This window comes from Cibotium barometz, chromosome 64 (assembly GCF_041138505.1).
Source record: "Cibotium barometz isolate CiBa-2024 chromosome 64, ASM4113850v1, whole genome shotgun sequence".
NCBI lineage: Eukaryota > Viridiplantae > Streptophyta > Polypodiopsida > Cyatheales > Cibotiaceae > Cibotium > Cibotium barometz.
The window spans coordinates 29,331,854-29,355,365 of NC_141109.1; the positions used below are offsets into that span (position 1 = coordinate 29,331,854).

Below are 23,512 nucleotides of genomic sequence, written 5' to 3' on the forward strand. Positions count from 1 at the left end.
GAGAGAGAGAGAGAGAGAGAGAGAGAGAGAGAGAGAGAGAGGGCATGGGGTATTCTTTCCAAGAATGAGACCGTTGAGCTTGCAGGCCATGGATGGTGGGACTTTGTCAGGCTTCATTTCCTGTATTGAATGGTTTCACTGGCTGTCTTCGTTTAGATTCTGTATAGCAAAGAGCTCCTTTTCTCTCTCTCGCTTGCTCGCTCTCGAGCCTGTGGGGTCAATGGTGCATGCTTTGTTGCATACTCCATGTACACGCTCTCAAAAGTACAAGTAGCTCAAGGCGGCTTAGTTATGGGATATTTTAATATGCATTATAAGTACCTCGAGTTGTGTTCAACAATGTTATAACACAATAATTTGCTTCATGATGTTTAGTAACCAGACGTATAAGAGCCTTTTTAATGCTTAGAAGTTAGTGTGGTAAGTGCTTGGATTAATGGTTGACATAATGATTGTTACGGTGAAGTGCAAGTAGAGGCAAAGTGCTTGAATAAGGCTTGCAAGGGTGGTTTTGGGAAGGCAAAGATGGTGTGTTTTTTGCGGGTTCTAGCAAAAAAGGGGTCCTTGGCATCTCCGCGGATGCTTGGAGAATAGATGCCAACATTTGCAAAGTTATAATAGCAGAAATGATGCAGGTAAAAACCACCAGTTTGAGCGCACCAACCTCTTTGAGGAATCCCGAGAACATGTCTATATTGTGTGTGTGTGTGTGTACGCGTGCGCATGCACACGTATGTGTGTGTGTGTGTGTGTGTGTGAGAGAGAGAGAGAGAGAGAGAGAGAGAGAGAGAGAGAGAGAGAGAGAGCTAGCCTGTTTAAAGGAATCCTCAGTGCTTACATAAATACATACAAACGTACACATACATAAGCATAGACATCCATACAAACACAAACATATACATATACATGTATATGATCTAACTTTCAATTTCTTAGTAATTCTATATGATTAATTTTTTATATGTATCTATACGATTATATGTGGGTGTGTGCGTGTGTGTGCATGTGTGTGTGCGCGCATGCGTGCGTGCGTGCGTGCGTGTGTGTGTGTATGTGTGTGTGTGTGTGTGTGTGTGTGTGTGTGTGTGTGTGAGAGAGAGAGAGAGAGAGAGAGAGAGAGAGAGAGAGAGAGAGATTTCGGTCTGTGAGAGTGTGGGTGTGTGTGTGAGAGAGAGGGGGAGATGGGGGGAGCGAGTGTGATGTAGAGAGAGAGAGAGAGAGAGAGAGAGAGAGAGAGAGAGAGAGAAAGTATACGGGGTCAAAAGCCATGAGATCACATGTGTACATACATATATACACACACATGCATGATCACATAAATACATACAAACATACACATATATAAGCATAGACATCCATACACATACAAACATGCATACATATATGTATGTATGAATGTATCTATAAGAGTATATATATGTGTGTGCGTGCGCGCATGAAAGGCAAGCAAACACACACACACACACACACATGTATATATATATATATATATATATAAAGAGAGAGAGAGAGAGAGAGAGAGAGAGAGAGAGAGAGAGAGAGAGAGAGAGAACTTGGATGTATTTGTATGTGTGTGTGACAAAGAGAGGGTGAGAGAGACACAGAGATAAAAAAAGGGTTACAACATTCATTAATATACTTATATCTATGTGGTGTGCCAATGTGTGTATCTTTGTGTATGCGTGTGTAAATAAGTAAGTGGGTGTGTATAGGTATATGTAGGCTATGTTTGTATAGGTATATGTAGGCTATGTTTGTACTTATTTATGTCTAGAGATAGATAGATGTTGTTCACATGTATAGGTAGTCTATGTGAGTACCATGTACACATATATGTGCAAATGTAGATTCTTTACTGACTTATATATGCATTTACATAAGGATAAGTTAAATATTCATATACATGTACGTATACTTGATTGCTTCTATGCATGGGTACATATGGATGTATAGGTATATTGTTATGTGTGTATGTACACACACACACACACACACACACACATGAATGCGTACATATAATGTATATATGTATGTGAACATATATATTTACAAAAACATAAATATATGTATCTGTATGTAGGCATGTATGTGTGTGTATGTAAATATATATGGATAGACATTGTAGATTATGTGTATATGTATATATGTTATATATGTTTGTGTGTGTCAGTTCCTAAAGTATGCATGTATGTGTGTATGTATATGCATCTTCGCATGTATGTATACACAGAATTGCATGTATATATATTTATATATGTGTGTGTATATTTTGGCTAGTCATCAATAGCTTTTTCATAAGCAAAGAGATTTGGTCGCCTCACATCAGCGCTCCAACACTTGTGTACTGGTCGCCTCACGACTATATTATCACTACTTGCTGGTCAGCACACAAGTTGACACCTACATCAGCTTCTATTGCATCGCTTACAGCCAAGTCATGCGTTAATTTGACTGCAACTTGATGCCGCCTATAACCAGTCTCAACAGCAGCGTTAACTGCCATTGGTTTGGGCACCTACATTAGCTTTTCTGAATCGCCTACTTTAGGTTGACTTCGTCACCTTCATCAGGTTACTAGCAGTGTTAACTTCACCTACTACATCGCCTACACCAAGTTCACTTTGTCGTCTACATCGAGTGATCTTTGACGTGTGCTTCAGGGTTATATCGGCGCTTACATCAAGGTTACTCTAGCTTTGTTAACCTCGTTTTATGGGACAACAGTTCTTTTTGCTAATTCGGAGTCTCACATAGAGCTCATGTACTGGACTTCATCTTTTATATTCACAACACCATTGCATACTGTGTGTTTTACTCTGATCTTTCATATATTTGGTTCTTTGGTCAATTTTGCCCTCACATGGTATCAGAGCACTCGTGAGCAAAGGGATCGAAGATCTAGAAAGAACACACCATGGATCGTCTACCCTCGATTCCGGAGGATCAGCTTTTCATACCAGATACTGACTCCCCTTATATAGATCACACAGAGGATGGAACTCCTTATTCACTAGAGAGCCCTATTTGAGGTCTTTCATTGGGAGACGACCAGCCTACTTTTACCCACTCACCCTCTTCACCCTTGGCATATGGTTTTTCTTCTCCAAGCTTATCAACTGTGACTTCCAGAGGAGGATACATGCCCACAGCCAGTGTGCCAGTATTGGACCCAGGTATTCAGCCTCAACAAGAGAGCTGTGCTTCTCACTCTAACTGACAAACTAGACTTCGGTATGGGACTCTTTCTCAGGAAGGACGTGTACCTCCTCGATCCATCATCATCTCTGTCGGTGACCGCGTTAGGTTTGTATGTGCCTATTAGTAAGTATGTTCCTAACTCTGCATGGGTATCTTCTTCTATGGCACAGGTTCAACAAACGGTACCATCAACTACCCTCGATCCTTGGAATTTTGTGAACCCTAATAGCGGAGGGTCTAGGAGTATAACTCATTCTCCGACTTCTGGTGTTCAAGGAGGTAACACTGTTTTCTCCTCTGGTTCACTTTGTGTTCCAACTCCTAATGTGTTATGGAATACTGCCCAAATTCAAACTCAAAACCCTCCCTCCCAACCCATACCTCTTCCTACTAGTGTTGGCATGTAGTCATCACTGCCTGCACCTCTTTTGGGTCCTGCGTATGGTTTCCACCCATCCCAGTTAGCTTTAACACGTCGCCCTCTGTCACTGCGGTCTCACCTAGCATTCCAGGGTATTAGGTGGTTTACCAACCCATCTCTGGCTAGTGTTTTTTCCAATTATGTGCCCTATCCAGGGTTCGTACCTCAACCTAATATTCCTCCTATGATGAGTACCCAAAACTTGATTCCCTCTTATGGAGCACCCTCGACAGGTCCTTCATCCATGCATGGTCTTGGTGGGCTATCAGGTTTCTCTCCTCAACACTTACACTCCAGCCTTCCTGGACTCCCCCACCATCTTCCTTTCATGTTTCCATGTCCAGAAAGGCTTTCACAGAAAAGACTCATTTTAACGGGTCTAATTATACAACCTAGGCTAATATTACGGAACAAGTTTTCACATCCCAAGGTTCCTAGAACCTCGTAAAGGGCGTTGACCCAAAACCCCACCCTTCTCTCGTACCTCCTGAGTCATCAGCCATTGGGAGGCTAGAAATGCCACTGCTATAGTGGAGCTCATGCAAGGCCTTCTGCCTGAGTTCCATTCTCAACCCTAGCAGCTCCCCTATGTCTCTGACAGATGGGCACATCTCGCCGAGAGATATGCCGCACGTGATCGTACGCGTCGCATTGATCTTGAGCATCAAATTCAAATTTTCTCTATCAAAGAAGGGGATGACCTAACCATCAAAGTTGCTGAATATCAGCGCCTTAATGCCGAGTTTGCCACCACTGGCTCTGCCAAGTCCCAGGAAGATCATGTTATCACTCTTCTAAACAAGTTGCCTCCTAGCTTCTTCACTTTTGTCACACAGACCATTAGTTTAGAGCCTATGCCTAACCTATATGAGTGTGAATGCCAACTCTTGCGTTTCGCTAGGTTGCATGACCAATTTCATCCCAAGAAGTCATCCTCTCCCTCCACTCAAGAGGGGGCCCTTGTGTCCAATACAACCTCTACTCAAAAAGGACAGCAAGGGAAAGGGAATAGCATCTTAGGAAATCAAGACAAATCTTCTAGCAACCACACTGATTCCAAAAATCCTGCCTCCACACCCATTTCCTATTGGCAAAATATTCCCAAAAAGAATAGATTTTGCACCTCTTGCCAAATACCTAGCCATGTTCATGATGAGTGTGTTTTTAAAAACAAGGAAAATAGAGGCAATAACTCCAACCCTACTACCTCCACCCGCCAAAACAACCAAGGTGGTAGCAATGCCCCAAATTGGCGATCCAGAGGGGGTAGCAATCTAGCACCGACTCTACCAAGCTCCCCTCCATAGACCCAACAACAAGCAAATAGTTCTACTTGGCCACGTTCCTCCCACTAGGGCGAGCTAATAGTCAGGTTGCTCACGTCTCACCTTCCCAGTCAGTTTCTTTCACCACTCCTAAAGAGATGTCTGACTGGCCTTCCCTCACTCCTCATCCTGGCCCCTCAGCCAACATTGCTCAGGTCACACTTAAGATTGATTCCCGCCACCACTCCATTAAAAGGAAGAAACAAAGTCCTAAACAAGGCCATCCGCAGGGAAAGGCCTCTACCCTCATTCAGATTTGTCAATTACTTGATAATCCCTCCGTGCCCATTATTGAGGCCCATCCAACTCTTTCCTGTGGTCATCTTGTCACTTGGGTAGTTGACAATGGCGCTACTCACCATATGGCACGTAATGCTGACATTTTCATTTCTCAGTGTCCCGTTAAGGGAGAAGTTCAATGTGGCGACAACACAATGATGCCCATAAAATCCATTGGCATTGTGTTATTTGACACCAGCACTGGCCCCAACTAGGCTACCTTGGACAATGTCTATCTTGTCCCTAATTTAGGTCTCAACCTTCTTTCTCTCCCAGCTTACCCAACTCGATCATGGTGTTTACTTCAACAAACGAGTTGTTGAGGTTATTAATGAAACTATTGGTCTTGTTGTTGCCAAAGAACAAGCTTAGAAGGATGGTTTGTACCCGACTGTCCACTTTTCTAATTGAGCCTTCTTCTGTTGACTAAAAGTTTCATTGGGTTCGGGCATATGCTACCCAAACTTCTTCCGACATTGAACGACTATGGCACTTTCGCTATGGTCATTTACCCTATTCCACTCTCTATGAGCTATCTCGAGACAAGTTAGTTGAAGGTCTACCCAGCCTCAAACTGACAAAGGATGTCTGTTAGCCCTGTCCACTGGGTAAACAACATCGTACCCCATTCCCACAACACGTTACTCATCGGGCCTCGAGAATCCTCTGATTGATTCATTTCGACTTGAGTGGTCAATCCCCAAATGGATCTCTATACTACATGCTGATTGTTGAGATGATTATTCAAGGTACATGTGGGTGTATTTCTTAAAGCATAAATCTGACACTTTCCAATACTTTTCCACATGGGTTCGGTTAGTCACCAATCAAATGAGCATCTCCATTAGGACTGCTCGTAATGACAATGGGGGTGAATTTATCTCCCATCAATTTTCTCAGTTCTTGCAAGATCATGGCATTCAACGCCAACTCACCTCCACCAACTCTCCCCCATAGAATGGAGTGGTCAAGCGCAAGAACCGAATGGTCATGGATATGGCATGCTCCATGCTTTTTGCAGCTAAGCTGCCTGAACGTCTCTAGTCAGAATCGATCAACACTGCGGTGTATCTTCTGAACTGTTGCCCCACGGTTGCTGTTCCCCACAGGACCCCATTTGAGGCTTTCTTTGGCAAGAAGCCAACCGTTTCCCACTTTCGTGTTTTTGGATGTCAAGCATATACTCACACTCTAAATAATACAAGGAGCAAGCTTGAGCCAAGGAGTGAGTTGCTCATTTTTGTGGGTTACTCTTCTTAATCAAAGGCTTACAAAGTTTTTCTTTGTCGAGACATTGTCTTTGATGAGCGAGACTTACTTCGCCTTCCGCTACCCATACCAACTGAACAAGAATCTCAGACTGTGCCAAATGAAGTCCATCAGTTACCTCTACAAAACCACCCAAGGACCCTTTACCTCACTGGTATCATCAAACCATCCATGATTCTGGTATACTTACCTTTGATATCCCTTTGGACGGTCCTCGTCGATCCACCATCAGACTCGCCCCTCGTGCCTCATTTGCCTCTGTTTTTTCTGCAGATTATGTGGCACATGATGAGCCAACTTCGTGGAAAGATGCTATTAAAATTCCATCCTAGAAACAGGCAATGGAACTCGAACTTGAAAGCATTGATCATATTAATGGCATGTGGTCCCTTGTGGATCGCCCTCGTCTCATAAGAAGGTCATTGGAACCAAATGGATTTTCCACACCAAATTTAAAGCCAATGGTACCCTCGACAAATACAAAGCCCGGCTTGTCGTGCAAGGCTTTCGCCAAAAAGAAGGCATTGATTTCGATGAGACTTTTGCTCCCATTGCTCGAATGACCACAATCCGCGTCTTTTACTCAATTTGGTTGCCCACCATAAATGGCCAATCTACCAGATGGATGTTAAGAGTGCTTTTTTAAATGGCATTCTTCAAGAGGAGGTCTGTGTTGACCAACCTCCGTGATTCAGCCAAGGTTTTCACCCATCACACCATGACCCCAATCTCTATATTCACACTAATCAGGTGTTGGTTTGCTACCTTGTTTTGTATGTCGATGACCTAATAATTTCAGGTTCCCATCAAGCCAAAATGATTGATATCATGGCACAGCTTAGACAAACTTTTGAGATGACTGATCTCGGCCTTCTCTCATATTTCCTTGGCATGGAGGTGATCCAACATCCTGATGGTATTTTCGTATCCCAACAGAAATACTGTCTCCAACTCATTACTTCTTATTTTCCTGATGGTGCTATCCCTGTGGCCACTCCATTGGATCCCACCGTTAAACTATCAAAGGAAGTGGACTCACCTCCACATGAAGAGTGAGCCTACCGACAAGTGGTTGGGAAACTTATTTGGCTCACAAATTCTCGTCCTGATATCTCCTATTGTACCTCCATTTTAAGCCAGTAAGCAGGGAGCCACATTGGAGTTCAGCAATGAGGGTTGTTCGCTATCTAGCAGGTACCTATTTGTATGGACTTCACTACAGTCGCGGGATCTCCTTGCATGGTTACATAGACTCCGACTGGGCTGGTGACCTCGATTCCCGACGTTCTCATGGTGGTTATTTGTTCTCCCTCGGATCTGCCCCTTTCTCTTGGTCTAGCAAAAAGGAGGATATTGTTGCAGGTTCTTCAGCAGAGGCCGAATACCAGGCCCTCTATGATGCCACCACTGAGGTTATGTATCTTTGTCAACTTCTTTCTGACATGCGCGTCTCCATTGACACTGCCTCTACCATCTTCGTCGGATAGTCAACCCTATTTTTTCTAATCGTACCAAGCATGTGGGTGTTCATTTTCACTTTAATAGGGAACATGTTGAGCTTGGTACCATCCGACTCCAGTACATTTCTACGGCGAACAACCAAGCAGACATCCTAACGAAGTCCGTCAAAACTGCCCCATTCTTGAGCGTCTTCGCAATCGGATTGGGCTTCGGTCCACCACCACCATCACCCTCCGCTCATTGAGAGGGGGATCTGCCTCTCCCTTCATTTTTTACCATTTTTGTATAGGGCACAAAACCCCATGAGGGCACGGCTCCTATGAAAACCCAGTGCATTGCATTTTTTTCATCATGCATTCCCTATGCACAACATTCTGTTTTTGTGTTTGGGACGCATGTATGAATGAAAACCCAAAAATGGGCATTCCTGCATGTGAAAACCTCTTGCATTGTGGCATTCATTCCAGTACTTCTCAATCCTAGATGCCGTACCCTGGTCAAAGCACACAAATCCTCATCTTCGACAACCATCTTTTTCTCCTCATCTTCTCTCATGATCCCTTTTTGGTCTGAGAGGGGGTGTGTGAAAATGTACCTAAACCATGCAACCCAAAAAGGGCTGACTTCTTTGTTTGGCCAACTTCTTTGCTGGGCACTTTAATTCTCATATATAAATGAGACCCTTCACTTGTCCTCGGCTCACCAACTGACGTGCATGTGCATCTGCGTTTTCTCCTCATCGCAGCGTTCCATCCGCTCATGTGTTGGTCGCCTCACATCAGCACTCCAACACTTGTGTGCTGGTCGCCTCACGATTGTATTATCACTGCTTGCTGGTCAGCACACAAGTCGATGCCTACATCAGCTTCTATTGCATCACTTACAGCCAGGTCATGCGCTGATTTGACTGCAACTTGATGCCGCCTACGCCCACTCTCAACAGTAGCGTTAACTGCTATTGGTCTGGGCGCCCACATCAGCTTTTCTGCATCGCCTACTTTAGGTTGACTTCCTCACCTTCATCACGTGACCAGCAGTGTTAACTTCACCTACTACATCACCTACACCAAGTTCACTTTGTCGTCTACATCGAGTGATCTTCGACTTGTGCTTCAAGGTTATATCGACGCTTACATCAAGGTTACTCCAGCTTTGTTAACCTCGTTTTATGGGACAACAGTTCTTTCTGCTAATCCGGAGTCTCACATAGAGCTCATGTACTGGACTTCATCTTTTATATTCACAACACCATTGCATACTATGTGTTTTACTCTGATCTTTCATATATTTGGTTCTTTGGTCTCTTTTGCCCTCACAGTGCCTTCTTTTGCCTAACCACCACTACATGCCCTACCGCTTTCATTGCAGGGCCACCTCTCCTCTCTTGCACTTGCAGGCTCGCACGTTGCACGTTGCAGGGTGAGCTGCCTTCATTAATGTGGCGACGCAAATTCGAATGTCGACAAGGTAGAGCCCTTCGCTTTTATACATGCAAGAATATGCTTGCCCGTCAAGGACAAGTCAAACCATAATTTCCCAAGTTTTAGATGAAGGTTATCCACTTTTCTGGGAAAATACATTTTTTTTCGAACGACGAGTCACAACCATTAATTAATGTACACCAACTACATGTACACTTCTAGTGAAGTAGCTTTAAATAGTTCAGCTTTATTTTCCAATCCAAGGTCAAAATCTTAGCGTCTGCGTCTGAGCGGACAGCTTCACGAAACATTGTGTCCAGCTGTTGCGAAAAACGGCAAATATTAAATACTCCTTCACCACTTGGGTCACAATTATCTAATTGCCGCCACTTGCTACCTTTGAAACAGTGCTCGAATTCCCAAAACTTACAAACACCTTCACCTACAAATTTGAGAAATTATCAATAAAGATTTGTTTTAAAATTTGAAGGTTTTTTCTATAACCTCTCAAAATTTGCAGGTATTTATACCTTTATATTTTAATTTTGAAGGTGGAATTACACTGCTTTGAAACCCTTCCATGTGCTTGGCATTTTTGAAAACCATGTTTTTGGTTCGGTGCATCCCCTGTGCATTCCCCTAATAGTGGATGCATTCATCTCAAAAAAAAAAAAACCAAAACAAAAACAAAATGCATCCCCTATTAGCAGTGAGCACACTACAATTTTTTTTTTTGGGAATTCAACGTCTTATGTGTGTCTGTGTGAGAGAGAGATGTAGTGCACACATGCAACTCTATGTCTGTTCGTTCGATCACACCACTCTCACTCACATGCTCTAACAGCCCGAGTCCGATAGCATTGGAATGTGGAAAAAAAGCCGTTATGGTAGCAATTTTGCAGGGGCGTGTGAAAGATATGCGAGGAGAAAAAGCTGCCAGCTTGGCAAGCTATATGCAACCGAAATGACAGGCCCTAAGTCGTTCCGTTCGGGCCGGAATTTGAGATTGAGATTCTCACGAATATTCTCATATAATTGAACAGCAAAGTTTGCCCGCAAACAGTTGCCATGGGGATGATAGCGAGAGCTTAGACATGTGTCCCAGTGCTAGAAAAAAAATATATTTTACATGGTTTAAATTCAAGAAAACCGATTGAATTTACTCTAAACCGATAAAATTTATAAGGTTTTAGTTGAAAAAAAATTGATTAATAATGAGATTTTGAATAAAGAAACCGATTGTACTCCAACTTGTCTTTTTTTTTCCCCGATTGGTAAAAAAGTTTTTCGCTAGCCTCGCCCCCCTCAAAAAAACATGAAACTTTTTTTAAAAAAAAGACAAGATTTCCTACCAAACATTAGTAAAATGTAAAAAATAGATAATTAATAAGTGTAGAATAATATATTCCGGCATTTTTCTCTTGTCGCGCATAGATGAAAAATATTTAAGGTGGATCCCTTGAGGTTTATGAAATCAGTAAAGTTGACTGTAAAGGAGTGCGTTGCTCGCCTTCCACGTGGCGAGCGTACAGGGCGCCAAATTTTACGCTGAAGAACCACATAATCCAGCAGAATCAACACTAAGTTTTGACTCCAGCGCTATCCTCGTCACCTCTCCCTGTGGCTTCGTTTTCCCATTTTTCCGTCCACTTCCTTCATTATCTCTACCAATGCTGGCTTGATTTTTGCCCCATTATGAAAACCCCCGGTGGAGCCCTCAACACCATCGCCATATCTTGCCAGTAGCAGCAACTTATTCCACCTCGCCTGACCCCTCCTCCTCCGACAAGTTGCTGCTCTCCCAGAACCCTCCGTCGCATGCTTTCCCGGCGTCTACTCTGTCGGAATCTGGCAGAAAAGCAATGAGTTTTTCTTCCAATGGTGGGGCAAGTGTGCTAGAGACGGAGGAAATCGGCGCGGCGCGTGACAGGAGTGTGGCAAGTGGGTCTGCTTTCCCGGCAAGCGGGTCTTTCAAATCGGAAACTGGGTCTGCTTTTCAGGCGAAAGAGACGAAGGGCGAAACTGGGTCTTTGCAGATGGGCGACATGGGAGGTAATCCGGCTGATTTTCCTGGCAAGGAAGGGGGTCGGATGCACAGTGGGGTTGGCGGAAAATTGCCCAATTCTGATAAAGGGGTTATCTTAACGTGGAATGATTTGTGGGTAACAGTCTCTCACAATGGCAAAAGGCCCCTCCTTCAAAACCTGACTGGCTTTGCAGAGCCCGGACAGATCATGGCCATCATGGGTCCTTCTGGCTCCGGCAAATCAACCCTCCTTGACACCCTTGCAGGTTATCTTTTTTTCTTGCGTTTCAGTTTTTAGGTTTTCTTAAAACCTTCTCAATTTTTCTTTTGTGCTAATCTTCCATTTTTGGGCTTATTTATATGCATTACCACAAAAGCTTGTTGATTTTCTACAAATTACATTATATATATATTTATTTATTTTCAGCTAACTTTCTCTCCACATTTAAGCTAAAACTTCCCCATTTTAATCATTTTTTAAAAGTTGATTGTTTGTATTATCTACCCAACCACACTCAGATCTAGTGTTTTTCAACCTTTAAAAAAGAATTACATTTTGTATAATTTTAATAATATCTACAAGCAATGGGAATAACACCTGCATATATCTAGCTGCGTTGAGAGATCTCTCTCTTTTTTTTTTTTTGGGTGAGTTTGCTAGAAAACAAAAATCAACCTTAACTAAATAAGTGCCTTCTTTATTTTAACTTAACTAAAAAATCAACTTTAACTAAGTAAGTGCCTTCTTTATTTTAACTTAAACAGGGAGGCTTTCGTCCAATACCAAGCAGACAGGAGAAATCCTCCTCAACGGCAGAAGACAACCTTTATCTTATGGAAATTCAGTAAGTGGGTTATTTATTCATTTTGTAACAATAATTGAGATTTATTCTGTTTTTTTGAATATTTATTATTTGGTTCAATGAGCTTAATCGTGACCACATTGTCAATCGATATTAGCTTTGGTCTTCATTTCCACACACACACATACATAATGGATACATTATATACATTGATTTTTATTTAAAAAGTTTAGACTACATTGATTTTTATTAAAAAAGTTTGGGAAATAACCTAAACTTTCTGTTGGCATGCTTTCATGTATGCATGCATGCATGAGCGCACTGAGAGAGAGAGAGAGAGAGAGATTCAATCTACTGTGTAGATTGCAGTACAGTCTTACTTTCACTCCTTTAATAATAGATTAAGATAAAATGTTTTTGATCAAGTTATTAGCACTACCCAATGAGCTTCCTGAGCTCACCTAGCTTGTGATGTCTTATAAATCATTCTGACATTAGTGATTTTGTTGAGCTGCAATGCAGGCTTATGTTACCCAAGATGATGTTCTTATGGCCACATTGACGGTCCGCGAGGCAGTGTTTTACTCGGCGCAACTGCAGCTCCCCAGCAGCATGTCCATCAAGGAGAAGAGGGAGAGAGCTGAGAGCACAATCAGAGACATGGGCTTGCAAGGAGCCTCCAACACTCAAATAGGAGGTTGGAGAGCCAGAGGACTAAGTGGAGGCGAAAAACGGCGAGTAAGCATCGCCATCGAAATCCTCACACGACCTCGGCTGCTCTTTCTGGATGAACCAACAAGTGGCCTAGACAGGTAAGCTTCAAGGAGATTTCACTCATCTAATGGGTGTGTAACATGTGGGTGCACAACATGAACTTTTTGAGCGATAAAATGGCATATACAAAAGGGGTAGGATGTTCTTGCACATACAAATCTATGAGTAAACCTCTAAATTTATCACTATGATTTACAGTGCTGCAGCATTTCATGTGGTTAATCGGCTAAGGCATCTAGCCATTGATGGAAGAACAGTTATTGCCTCCATCCATCAACCCAGCAGTGATGTTTTTGAGCTCTTCAACTCCCTCTACCTGCTCTCAAATGGAAGGACAGTCTACTTTGGTGCTGCATCCGAAGCCCGAGAGGTAAGCTTTAATGTAGATCACAAGGGGATTTTTTATGTTAATTGATTATGTTTTCTCAAGGCTACCTCTACCACAACTAGTTACCTGAAGGCTACCTCTGCCACACCGAGTGTTTTATATCAATTGATGATGTTTTCTCAAGGGTACTTCTACCACAACTGGTTGTTAATGCTGGTTAGGATCTAATCATGTGAAAATGTTTTGTTGCAGTTCTTTTCAGCCAATGGTTTCCCATGCCCGCCCCTTCGGAACCCATCAGATCATTACCTTCGAACAATCAATAAGGACTTTGAGAGAGTAAGTTAGCAACATCCAAGTACTAATGGGGTTGATAAAATTTGTCTTCAATATCTCCTCATGAAAAACATCATACGAGATTACCTTTTTGGTAATTAAACTATGTGTCTATCCTTGAATATCATGATATTGTCTCATAGTTGTAAAAGAAATTTTTGTATTTCACAAACTTTCCTTCATGTAGAAAGTGTGTGTGTGTGTGTAGGTATGCATGTGTGTATGTATGAAATTATTTATGTATGCATGTACGTCTGTTTGTATGTATGTACCCTCTCATGTATGTATTTAAATCATATGTATGTGTGCATGTGCATACAGAAGTATGCATAAATACATATGTATTTATGTACGCGTTAAAAAAGAATCGGGTATGTAACACACTTATCCCTGATGATGACTTTCAGTACTTGTATGGTTTGTGGACCTTAACCACTCTGTTGTGTGTGTAGTCACAGGACATCGAGGAAGGGGTCCCAGGAGTGGAGTTGAAAACTGAGCAAGTTATAGACATGCTGGTCAAAGCTTACACCAGCTCAGATGTGGCCATGGATGTTGCAAACCGTGTGAACGAGCTTTCTAACGTGGTATAAATCTCGATACAATCTTATTTGTGGGAGAAATACTTGGTTCTGTCAATCTCTCCACCATGCACAATTAAGTGTGTATTAAGAGGTTGCACAATTCCATGTTGCTTGGAAGCTCAAGTGTCAATAACTTATTTTGCTTATATGATCAAGTGTTATGTAAGAGTGCATTAACAGAGTGCACAGTACATGTTGTTTATGTGTTGAGTATTATAAGCTGAGACTTTTTAAAACTTAGAACTTGTGGTTGTGGCTACAATGGGTGTTACATGCACAGCCCTGGACATGGATAACCTCATCATTAGTCTCGGATTCGGCAGCATTTTAGGGGAGATTTAGGGGCACATTTAGAGCCAATTTTACAGCCCAACTGGCTCTCGAAGTGCCCAAGGCATACACCCATGTATGCGATTTCAGGAGCAGGACTAATATGCCTCCTGAAGTCCCATATATGGGTGTATGCCTTGGGCACTTTGGGAGCCTGTTGGGCTGCAAAATCGGCACTAAATCTGGGCCTCTCCTGAAGTCCCATATATGGGTGCATGTCTTGGGCACTTCGGGATCCTCTTGGGCTGCAAAATCGGCTCTAAATCTGCCCCTAAATCTGGACCTCTAAAACGTTGCTGAATCCGGGACTAATGAAGAGGTTATCCACGTGACAATGGGTCACCAGCAGGGATTGAACTCAGGACCTCCCCCATCCGGGGCACTCTAAGCCTGCACCATTGGGCTACATGCCAGTTGGCTAAGCTGAGACTTAAATTTGTTGTGACAAGATTATACTATGTGATTTTTGATTATGATGCAGGAAGGATCAGCATTGCAGATTGCATCCGATCGTGCCAACTTCTTTACTCAAGTGCATGTCCTTACCATAAGATCATTCAAGAATATGTATAGAGACCTCGGATACTATTGGCTTCGGCTGGCCATATATGTAGCACTGTGCATTTGCGTTGGAACCATATACTACAAAGTAGGCACCAGCTTCAGTGCTATACAGGTCAGTGGAGTAAGCTTCTCATAATCACCAAACCACACAGAAGAGTCAAACAAGCTGGACTGAGTTTCATTCATGTGTATGAAAATGGCGAAGCTCAAATATTTCAAATTTGATGCGGTTGTTGCAGGCTCGAGCTGCAATGCTTATGTTTGTGGCAGCATTTTTAACTTTCATGGCGATCGGAGGTTTCCCTGCTTTTGTGGAAGACATGAAGGTAGCACTCTTAACAATTTCATGGCTTTCTTCTTGTTTTTATTTACTGTAAGGAAATGATGAATTATGCATTATGACTGAGCAGTATTATACAATGTCCTGTTGTTTTTGTCATATGCATGCATACACACATACATACGTACACGTGTGCACGTGCGCGCGCGTGCGCACGTGTATGTGTGTTTGTGTGTGTGTGTGAGAGAGAGAGAGAGAGAGAGAGATTTTGGCTTGAAATGATGAGTAATTAAATATGGCAAAGTGTTGCTCAATGCTTTGATGTTTTCTTCAGGTATTTGATAGGGAGCGGTTAAATGGGCATTATGGAGTGGCTTCCTTTGTTGTTGCAAACACCCTTTCCTCGGGCCCTTTCTTGTTTCTCATATCTGCGTTGCCCGGAGCCATAGCCTACTTCTTAGTGGATCTTCACCATGGATTTGATCATTTCATCTACTTTGTCTTAACACTCTACACATGCATGCTTGTGGTGGAAAGCCTCATGATGATGGTTGCAAGCATTGTTCCAGATTTTCTCTTGGGTATCATCACAGGAGCAGGGATTCAGGTATGTGCATAAGTGTCATGGTGAGAACATGAGAACATAAAAAGGGTGGCTTCACACTCTGAAATGGGAGAAGTGCACTTATGTTTTAGTCAATACCATCCAAGTAGACTAAAATATATTCAGCAGTGTCCCATGTGTATGAAGCCCATCCTATGGGCGGTACGTGCATGGTCAGACCACCTATGGAGCTGATCCCATGGGTGGCAGGCAAAGCTGTGATCCAGAGGCTAACTTTGCATCAGCCTCTAACTCCACTGCAGAGCACCAATGTAATTGTTGTCCTTTTACAAAAAAATGCTTATTTTGAAGGGCTTCACTGATCAGGTGATTTGGTCCTCCAGGGTGTCTTTATGCTGAATGGTGGGTTTTTCCGTCTACCTCATGATATTCCAAAACCCTTTTGGAGATATCCAGTATCATTCATGGCTTTCCACACATATGCTAATGAGGTACTTCTTAAGGATTCCATAGCTTTTGTTCGCTTTCTCATTTGAAGCCCCAGATCTCAACTGTTTCATGATTACATTTAGGCTGGTTACACTACAGTTCCCGCCCATCATCGCCCACCATGAGATGGTGGGCTGGGAGCTGGACAGGCAAGATTGCATGCTTATCCTTGGCAGACGGCGCCATGGGCTCCCACTGACAGGCAGGGAGCAGTTGTGTAACCAGCCTAAGATATCTTGGATAAAAAGAGTAGGTTAATGCATTCAATTGGAGGAATGTAATCTGGTAACACAAAAATTTGGTGTTGCACAAAAGGCTTTCTTATGCAGCACATAACCCATGTTTTTTTTGGGGTTACACATGCTTGCATGCATGTAGCTGAGCTTAGGGTAACACATAAATCCATGTGTCTATGGGGTTATACATGCTTGCATGCATGTAGCTGAGCTTAGTGTAACACATAAACCTATGTGTCTATGGGGTTCTACATGCTAGCATGCATGATGATATGTTTTGCAGCATGCATAAAACTTTCTGAGTTTGCTTTGCTTTATACACAGGGGTTCTACAAGAATGATTTCAAGGGTCTCACATTTGAGAGCAATGTGCCCGGTGGTGCGCCAATCACGGGTGATTCAATTTTGAGGGACACATTCCAAGTGAAGAGCTTCTCAAAGTGGGTGGATCTGTTGATTCTGGTTGGAATGGCGATGCTATACCGCTTCCTCTTCTTTGGTCTAATCAAGCTTAAAGAGAAGTTGCGCCCCATAATCAAAGATATCATGTCAAGAAACTCAGCTCCCAAGCTGTTTTCCAACAACAATGTGTCACTAGATGATGAGAAACATGTGTGAGATTCTCTAAATTGGCCCATTTTTGCAACTGTTATCATAACTAGTGGAATAATTTGTGGCAAAACCATGGAAAAGAGGGAGCTTAAAGACTACCCAAACGAAGAATTAGAACCTCAATCGTACTACATCTCCATGTTAAGCATGCTACCCACAAATTATAAACCAACTGTCATCTTCCAAGAGATCTGATACCATAGCTGAATACAGGCCTCAATCATCTGCATGTAAAGATGTAAAGCTTTATTTTTTTTTCAAATATATATATGTATATCTATTGGTCCAAAAAAAGAAAACTCATTCTACCTACATGCAACTAAGATGAGCTCTAAAAGGACTACCCAAACGCAACATGCAACTAAGGTGAACTCTAAAGGTATCCAAATGGATCTTGAAAACTACCCACATGAGGGATCCATTAGCTCTAAGTGTATCTCTAAGTACATCAAATGGACGGGCGGCGCATATGTGAAAGGGGCCTTATTACAATTGTTGCTACCTAATTTTCTATCTCACTATCTTTCATATTACAAGATGCTTGGAAGTAAATAGTTTTGGAGATTACTATTTAAAGAATCACTTCTCAAATTAGCATAAGCAAAAGGTGATGACCAATCAGCTCATGATCACAAGAGTACTAAATAAGCTTGCTTCACATGCGGCGCGGACACTTGTCGTTCGACTGCCCATCTTAGAATTGTGGGCATGTATGTAAGTTGGTGCTATACCTACATCAAAGTGGCCATGTGGCCCACCTTAGGACCTTGCTTTTCCCTTTCAAATATACAGATTAGATATGATTGTAATAGTTTTCGTGATATTTGTATTACATTGTATCAGTTTGTGAAGAAGCATCTATTATCAGTTTGTGAAGAAGAATCTTTCAGATTTTTGAGCTCTTTCATGGGCCACAACATATATTCAATATTTCAACCTCATGACAAATCTCAACAAAAAATAACATTGCTTCATAAAACATGACAAATCCTTTTTTTTTAAATAGTAAAATATCTAAGATACCATGCACATTCAGACAAGCTTTGTATTTTCCACGGCTCAATTTGAAGTAAAAAATGGTCCGAATTTGTGTTGGCTTTGAAATTAATGGGAGAATTTTAGTTATGAAAAGCAGGTTGATGTGTAAATTTTTGAAACGAAAACTATCAAGGTAAAAATGTCTCCTTATTTTGATAGGTTAAGAAGAATGTGTCTTTTTTCTCAAACTACTTCACCTTTTATACATCTCTAACTAGAAAGTTGAGGATTATATGTAGACGTTAATAAAGAAAAAACTTCTAATATTCTAAGCTAAAAAAAAATCGTAAATTTTCAAATACAACATGTGAAAATTTTCGTACAAAAAGTGAGATTAAAAAACTTCTTTGAGATGTCATACAACAATAAGTCATTTTTAAAATTAAAAATTCATAAGATGTTACAAAACTTAAATTTACCAAATATAAAACTTTCACAAATACAACTCTGAAAATCTTGAGTAATTTGGATGATATATATCCGAGACTTGAGTTACAAAAAATTAAGCCTAACATACTTCAATATTTCCAAGTCCAAAATATCATAATGAAAGCCTTCATTCAATTTATGTGTATGAACATGTCTTGATGTCTTTGCTTCTATTCTCCACAATCTAATGGCATTTGTAAATGAGCGGAGGACCTTCAATATATTCGCATGAGAACATCCACACTTCTAGTCTCCAAATGCTTTCTCAACTTGTTTTTTATGATGTTTGCACATTGAAACCTCTTTCACATATCGAAAGTGCTACAACATTGCAACATTGCAACTTGTGCCAAAGTAAGTAAGGTAGGTTACTTCAAACACCACACTTCATTTCTACCAATCAAACTCCATGTGTCTTTGAGAGATTTCCCATCAAATACACCTTGTACCTTAAAGACATGGAACTCCTTTCTTAAAGACATGGAACTCCTTTCTTAAAGATCTTTCATCCATCATTGAATCAATCTGAGTACCATGTTGTAAAGTGATAATATTCCCATAATATTTAACCAATGCATCTAATTTAAGTGTGCCATAGCTCTTCAACTCTTTGGAAGAAGGAAACCCAAGAGGAGCAAGGATACTAAAATTCTTCAAAGTGGATGAATTAGCAAACCTGATTTGTAACTGTGATTTCGCTTCCAGGCATAACTGGGTTTGAAAATCAAGAGCTTGTGCTAAATCACTTCCAATTGCATACCTCTCTATTTGAAAACCATAATACATATCTCCCTTCATTACCTTTCGCAATGTCCACAACCAGCCATGTTGTCCACCAAACTTTAGTATAGATGGAAATCCAAATCCATCATGTCCCTGAATATTCACATTGATGTCCACTGGACCAACAACAAACTCCACATCCAACATTGTAATTATGGAGCCTATCAAACTAGGAATGTTCGTCACATCCACAAAGCTTTAATGGAAAACAAGAGATAGAGTAGCTAAGTGATCAAGCATATCAGCCAAAAAGTGCAATATGTATAGAAACTTGAAATTTGCAACTAGCCTGTATAGCCTTTCATTCTCATCTTTAATGCACAAAAGAAGAGGCTCCAAGACCTCACAGACCTTTACCATAACTTTGTGTCTATTGAGCCATCTTAGCTTATGAATTTTCTCCATTCTAAGATGTAGATAGTCTAACTCTTCTTGCATTTGCACTAACCTTGGAGTCCTCTTAGTGCTTTTCCTGAACATGCTAGCAAGCTCATTTAATGTGGAGTCAATAAACTTGGTATCTGCAAAACCTGTAAAGACATCAAACACACACAAATATGTCCTATGTGCAACACAATGTACAACAGTCATGAAAGAACTACTTTTACACATTGATGTTGCAAGCCCATTTGTAACACCTGTCATAACACTTACACCATTTGTTCCAAAGCTAACTAGCTTTGAAGGATCAAGATTATAACCATCCAAAAAGGCAACAAGATAAGACTCTAATCCCTTAATAGTACGATCCTTGATTTCCAACAAGCCCAAGAAAGATGTGCATGGCTCCAACTCAAGCATGTAGCTTGCATATACAACTAAATGCTTAGAACTGAAATATCAGTTGACTCATCTACCAAAATGCCATAAAAAGGAGATGACTTCACATGTTGAATAACATAGCTACATATTGATTCACATATGTAAGAGGCCAACAAGGCATCAGCCTTGTCATTCTGGTATAAATCTTTTGGTAATGACTGCACACCACACATTGATAATCAAGAAGCGTTGGAAACTTACTAAAGGCAAGATCTTATTGTGCAATGTAATAAGCACTTTGAAACAATTTTGATGCACCTAGATCAACATATCTATGTTGTTTTTGAATCCCATCTTTTAGGCTTTGGACCCATAATTGCTAGAATATGTCGCTAATCTATGTTTGTTGGAAGCTGCATGCACTGTAATTGCACTCAACTGAATATTTACAGATCCACATGTTCCAAACTCACTTCTCTATTTTTTCATTTTTTGACAAATAGTACACCCTTGACTTGCATCAAAGTATGCCCATTCAAAGGAAAAATTCCAATCATCATTCCACATAACACAAGCACTGTATCCTTAACTCCTAGTCTTGTTGAGTATTGGAAGACATATCCTCGACATTTCAAAGCTTTTCCTTTATTTTGGTTACAAACTAATTTGGGCTTTTTCTTCGTTGGTTCAACAACACGTGTGAAACTAGGAAGGGCTAAAAGGCTTGATTGTCTACGTGGCATATTTATCTACAAACAATTGTAAAAAACAATTAAAACAAGCTATGCAAGTCAACTAGCATAAAAAATAATTACATATATTATGATTAATAATTTTACACATATAAATAAAATACATGAGACTAAATACAAGTTATAAATTTTACTTATAAATAAAATATGTGAGACTAGAGACTGCATATTTCATATATTAACAGTAAAAATCAAGCATACTGCCTTTACTACATTAACTATGGCATAAAAAAACTTTATATTTTCACATTCAATATTCCACATGATTTGAATTTAAATTTAAAATTTTAATGATAAAACAAAATCAAAACTCAAAACTCAATGCTAAACTATACTCGATTGGGTGCTGGACCATGTGTAATTAATCATTAATAAGTAAATATACATAATAAGAAATCTCTCTCTCTCTCTCTCTCTCTCTCTCTCTTGGGCTGCAAAGATTTGCTACAATAAAATAATTCAACTAACAAGTTTTAACACTTTAGCATTTAGGGGAAAAAAAGTAAAAATTTATGAAAACAAAAATTTGACCAACATATCAAAGATTCAAAGCCCTAGCTTGGCTTACACATTGATAAAGCTTTTCTTAAGTAATAACCTTGTATGATGTAAATAATGGAAAAACAAGAGTATTGTTTACTCTACAAATATATAATCATCTAGATTCCAGTTCAGCTCTTGGGCTCAGACTCTTGACCCCCAAATCGAACAAAAGTTAAAACAAACATTTATCTAGGGTTTTTAAGCAACGGTTCCCCGATGAGCAGGGATTGTATTAGCCCATACCCCATTGGAAACAACAAAAATGCATGTACGCTCTTGGGTAAGGCTCGACCCTTGAATGACAATGAATGCATGTAAGTACTAAGGATATAAGCTACGGATCCCCTCATAAACAGGGACCGTGTTTACTCACGGCCCTTTGTCACATCGTAGCCCTAAACCATAAGTTACAACATAACATCAAAGAATTTTTTTTAAAAAAAAGACTGTAATAGCCTTCATGCAATAAGCTTAGACAACCTTCACGCTGAGTTCTACAAACACACATAATAGCTTTTATGCAACTAGTTACTCGATACATCAAGAACGCTGTAAATCGAAGCCACCATCATCAAAGCCCATAAAGAGAGATTGTGTTTTCTCATGGTGAGAGACCATAGCCCTATACCAAAACATAACAAAGAATAACACCACTAACAAAATAAATCCCATAATGGCCTTCATGCAATAAGCTTTAACGGCACAACCTTCATGTAATGTCCTAAAAGCACACATTACAACATTCATGTAACTAGACATAACGAAAATATAAGAAATCATCAACGCCTCATAAACAAGGACCGTGTTTTGTCATGGGTGAGCATCTTCCTACACCCCAAACAAAAAAACTTGCAAAGAAAAATAATAGTAACAAAACAAATCCCATAATCAGCCTTTCACACAATAAGCTAGAGCATTCATGTAATGTCCTAAACCACTTAAAACAATGAAAATACAAGAAGACACCATCAAAACCTACATGCCCAAGCAATTTTTTTAAAGGGTTGAAGCTACGGTTCCCTCATGAGGAAGGACCGTCTAAGCCTCATATCCAATGCCCATCAAGATTCATGCAAGCCAGCTAGCAAGCGGGCCATGAAAGAAATGAAAAGCCGCAAACAGGCGGCGGGCCAAGGGCTCACCTCGCCATAGATGATAGTAGGCAAGCCATGGGTGGCACCCAGTGCACCGCGAAAGGAGAGGCCGCACTGCGCAGCAGCAGACGGACCATGGACGGAGAGGCCGGACCGAACCAGTCACCACCGGTGCTGTAGCAGACTCGCAAGTCTGCAGCAGTCGCTCAAGGTGGCAAGAAAGAGAGGCGAGTCGCGACTCACAGCCAGGCGTAGTCTAAGAAAATCATTTAAGCCTGAATCCTTTTAGGCTTTAATTAACTCTTGTACAATGTAGGCCTTAGGGTTAATAAAATTATGAAAAAACCCCTCTACACATATGTATTCACGATTCATCTTGGATTCGCCCAAGCTCCTTCAATCATCAACAGAGCATCTAGATTCTAGAAACGTTTAAGGTTCATCTTAGCCCTTGAGGTTTGAGTCTTGGGGAGTCTTACTATTCACCCATTTTTACAGCAACATTCCCCACCTGATCTCCATATGTGTATTGGACAACCACCTTAACCCTAAACCCTTAAAGATATTATCAAAGCTTAGAAAACCCTCTTTTAAAACTATTATACCATGTAAAACCTTTGTAGTTCAATTTAGTGTTATGAAAAACCTTGAACTTACCTATTCTTATAAGAGATTCACTTTAGGCCTCAAATTATGCCATTTTTAAAAAATTACAAATTTTATTTTTACAAGTGAGCTCCAAATATTTACAGTTTCATTGTCATTGGGTTGCGGGTTTTCTATGAACACTGGGCAACTTCTGTGATGAGT

The 23,512-nt window shown here is 40.8% G+C and overlaps 1 protein-coding gene across 1 annotated transcript; it reads left to right on the forward strand.

The window, feature by feature from the left end:
* The first annotated feature begins 10,981 nt into the window (after positions 1–10,981).
* LOC147603501 (ABC transporter G family member 1-like) lies at positions 10,982–17,966 on the forward strand. Its single transcript, XM_086796788.1, has 11 exons — positions 10,982–11,666; positions 12,166–12,245; positions 12,726–13,015; positions 13,176–13,347; positions 13,558–13,644; positions 14,094–14,228; positions 15,037–15,231; positions 15,359–15,445; positions 15,734–16,006; positions 16,348–16,455; positions 17,014–17,966. The coding sequence occupies exons 1-11, from the start codon at positions 11,237–11,239 to the stop codon at positions 17,305–17,307; spliced, it is 2,151 nt and encodes a 716-aa protein (XP_086652914.1). The 5' UTR covers positions 10,982–11,236; the 3' UTR covers positions 17,308–17,966.
* Positions 17,967–23,512: the final 5,546 nt, after the last annotated feature.

What these genes read in the sequence shown, in the direction of transcription:
- LOC147603501 (XM_086796788.1), top strand. Translation starts at nt 11,237, where the DNA reads ATGAGTTTTTCTTCCAATGGTGGGGCAAGTGTGCTAGAGACGGAGGAA. An exon ending in TCACAGGAGCAGGGATTCAG is followed by an intron (nt 16,007 to 16,347) that starts GTATGTGCATAA and finishes TTGGTCCTCCAG; the next exon opens with GGTGTCTTTATGCTGAATGG. An exon ending in TCCACACATATGCTAATGAG is followed by an intron (nt 16,456 to 17,013) that starts GTACTTCTTAAG and finishes CTTTATACACAG; the next exon opens with GGGTTCTACAAGAATGATTT.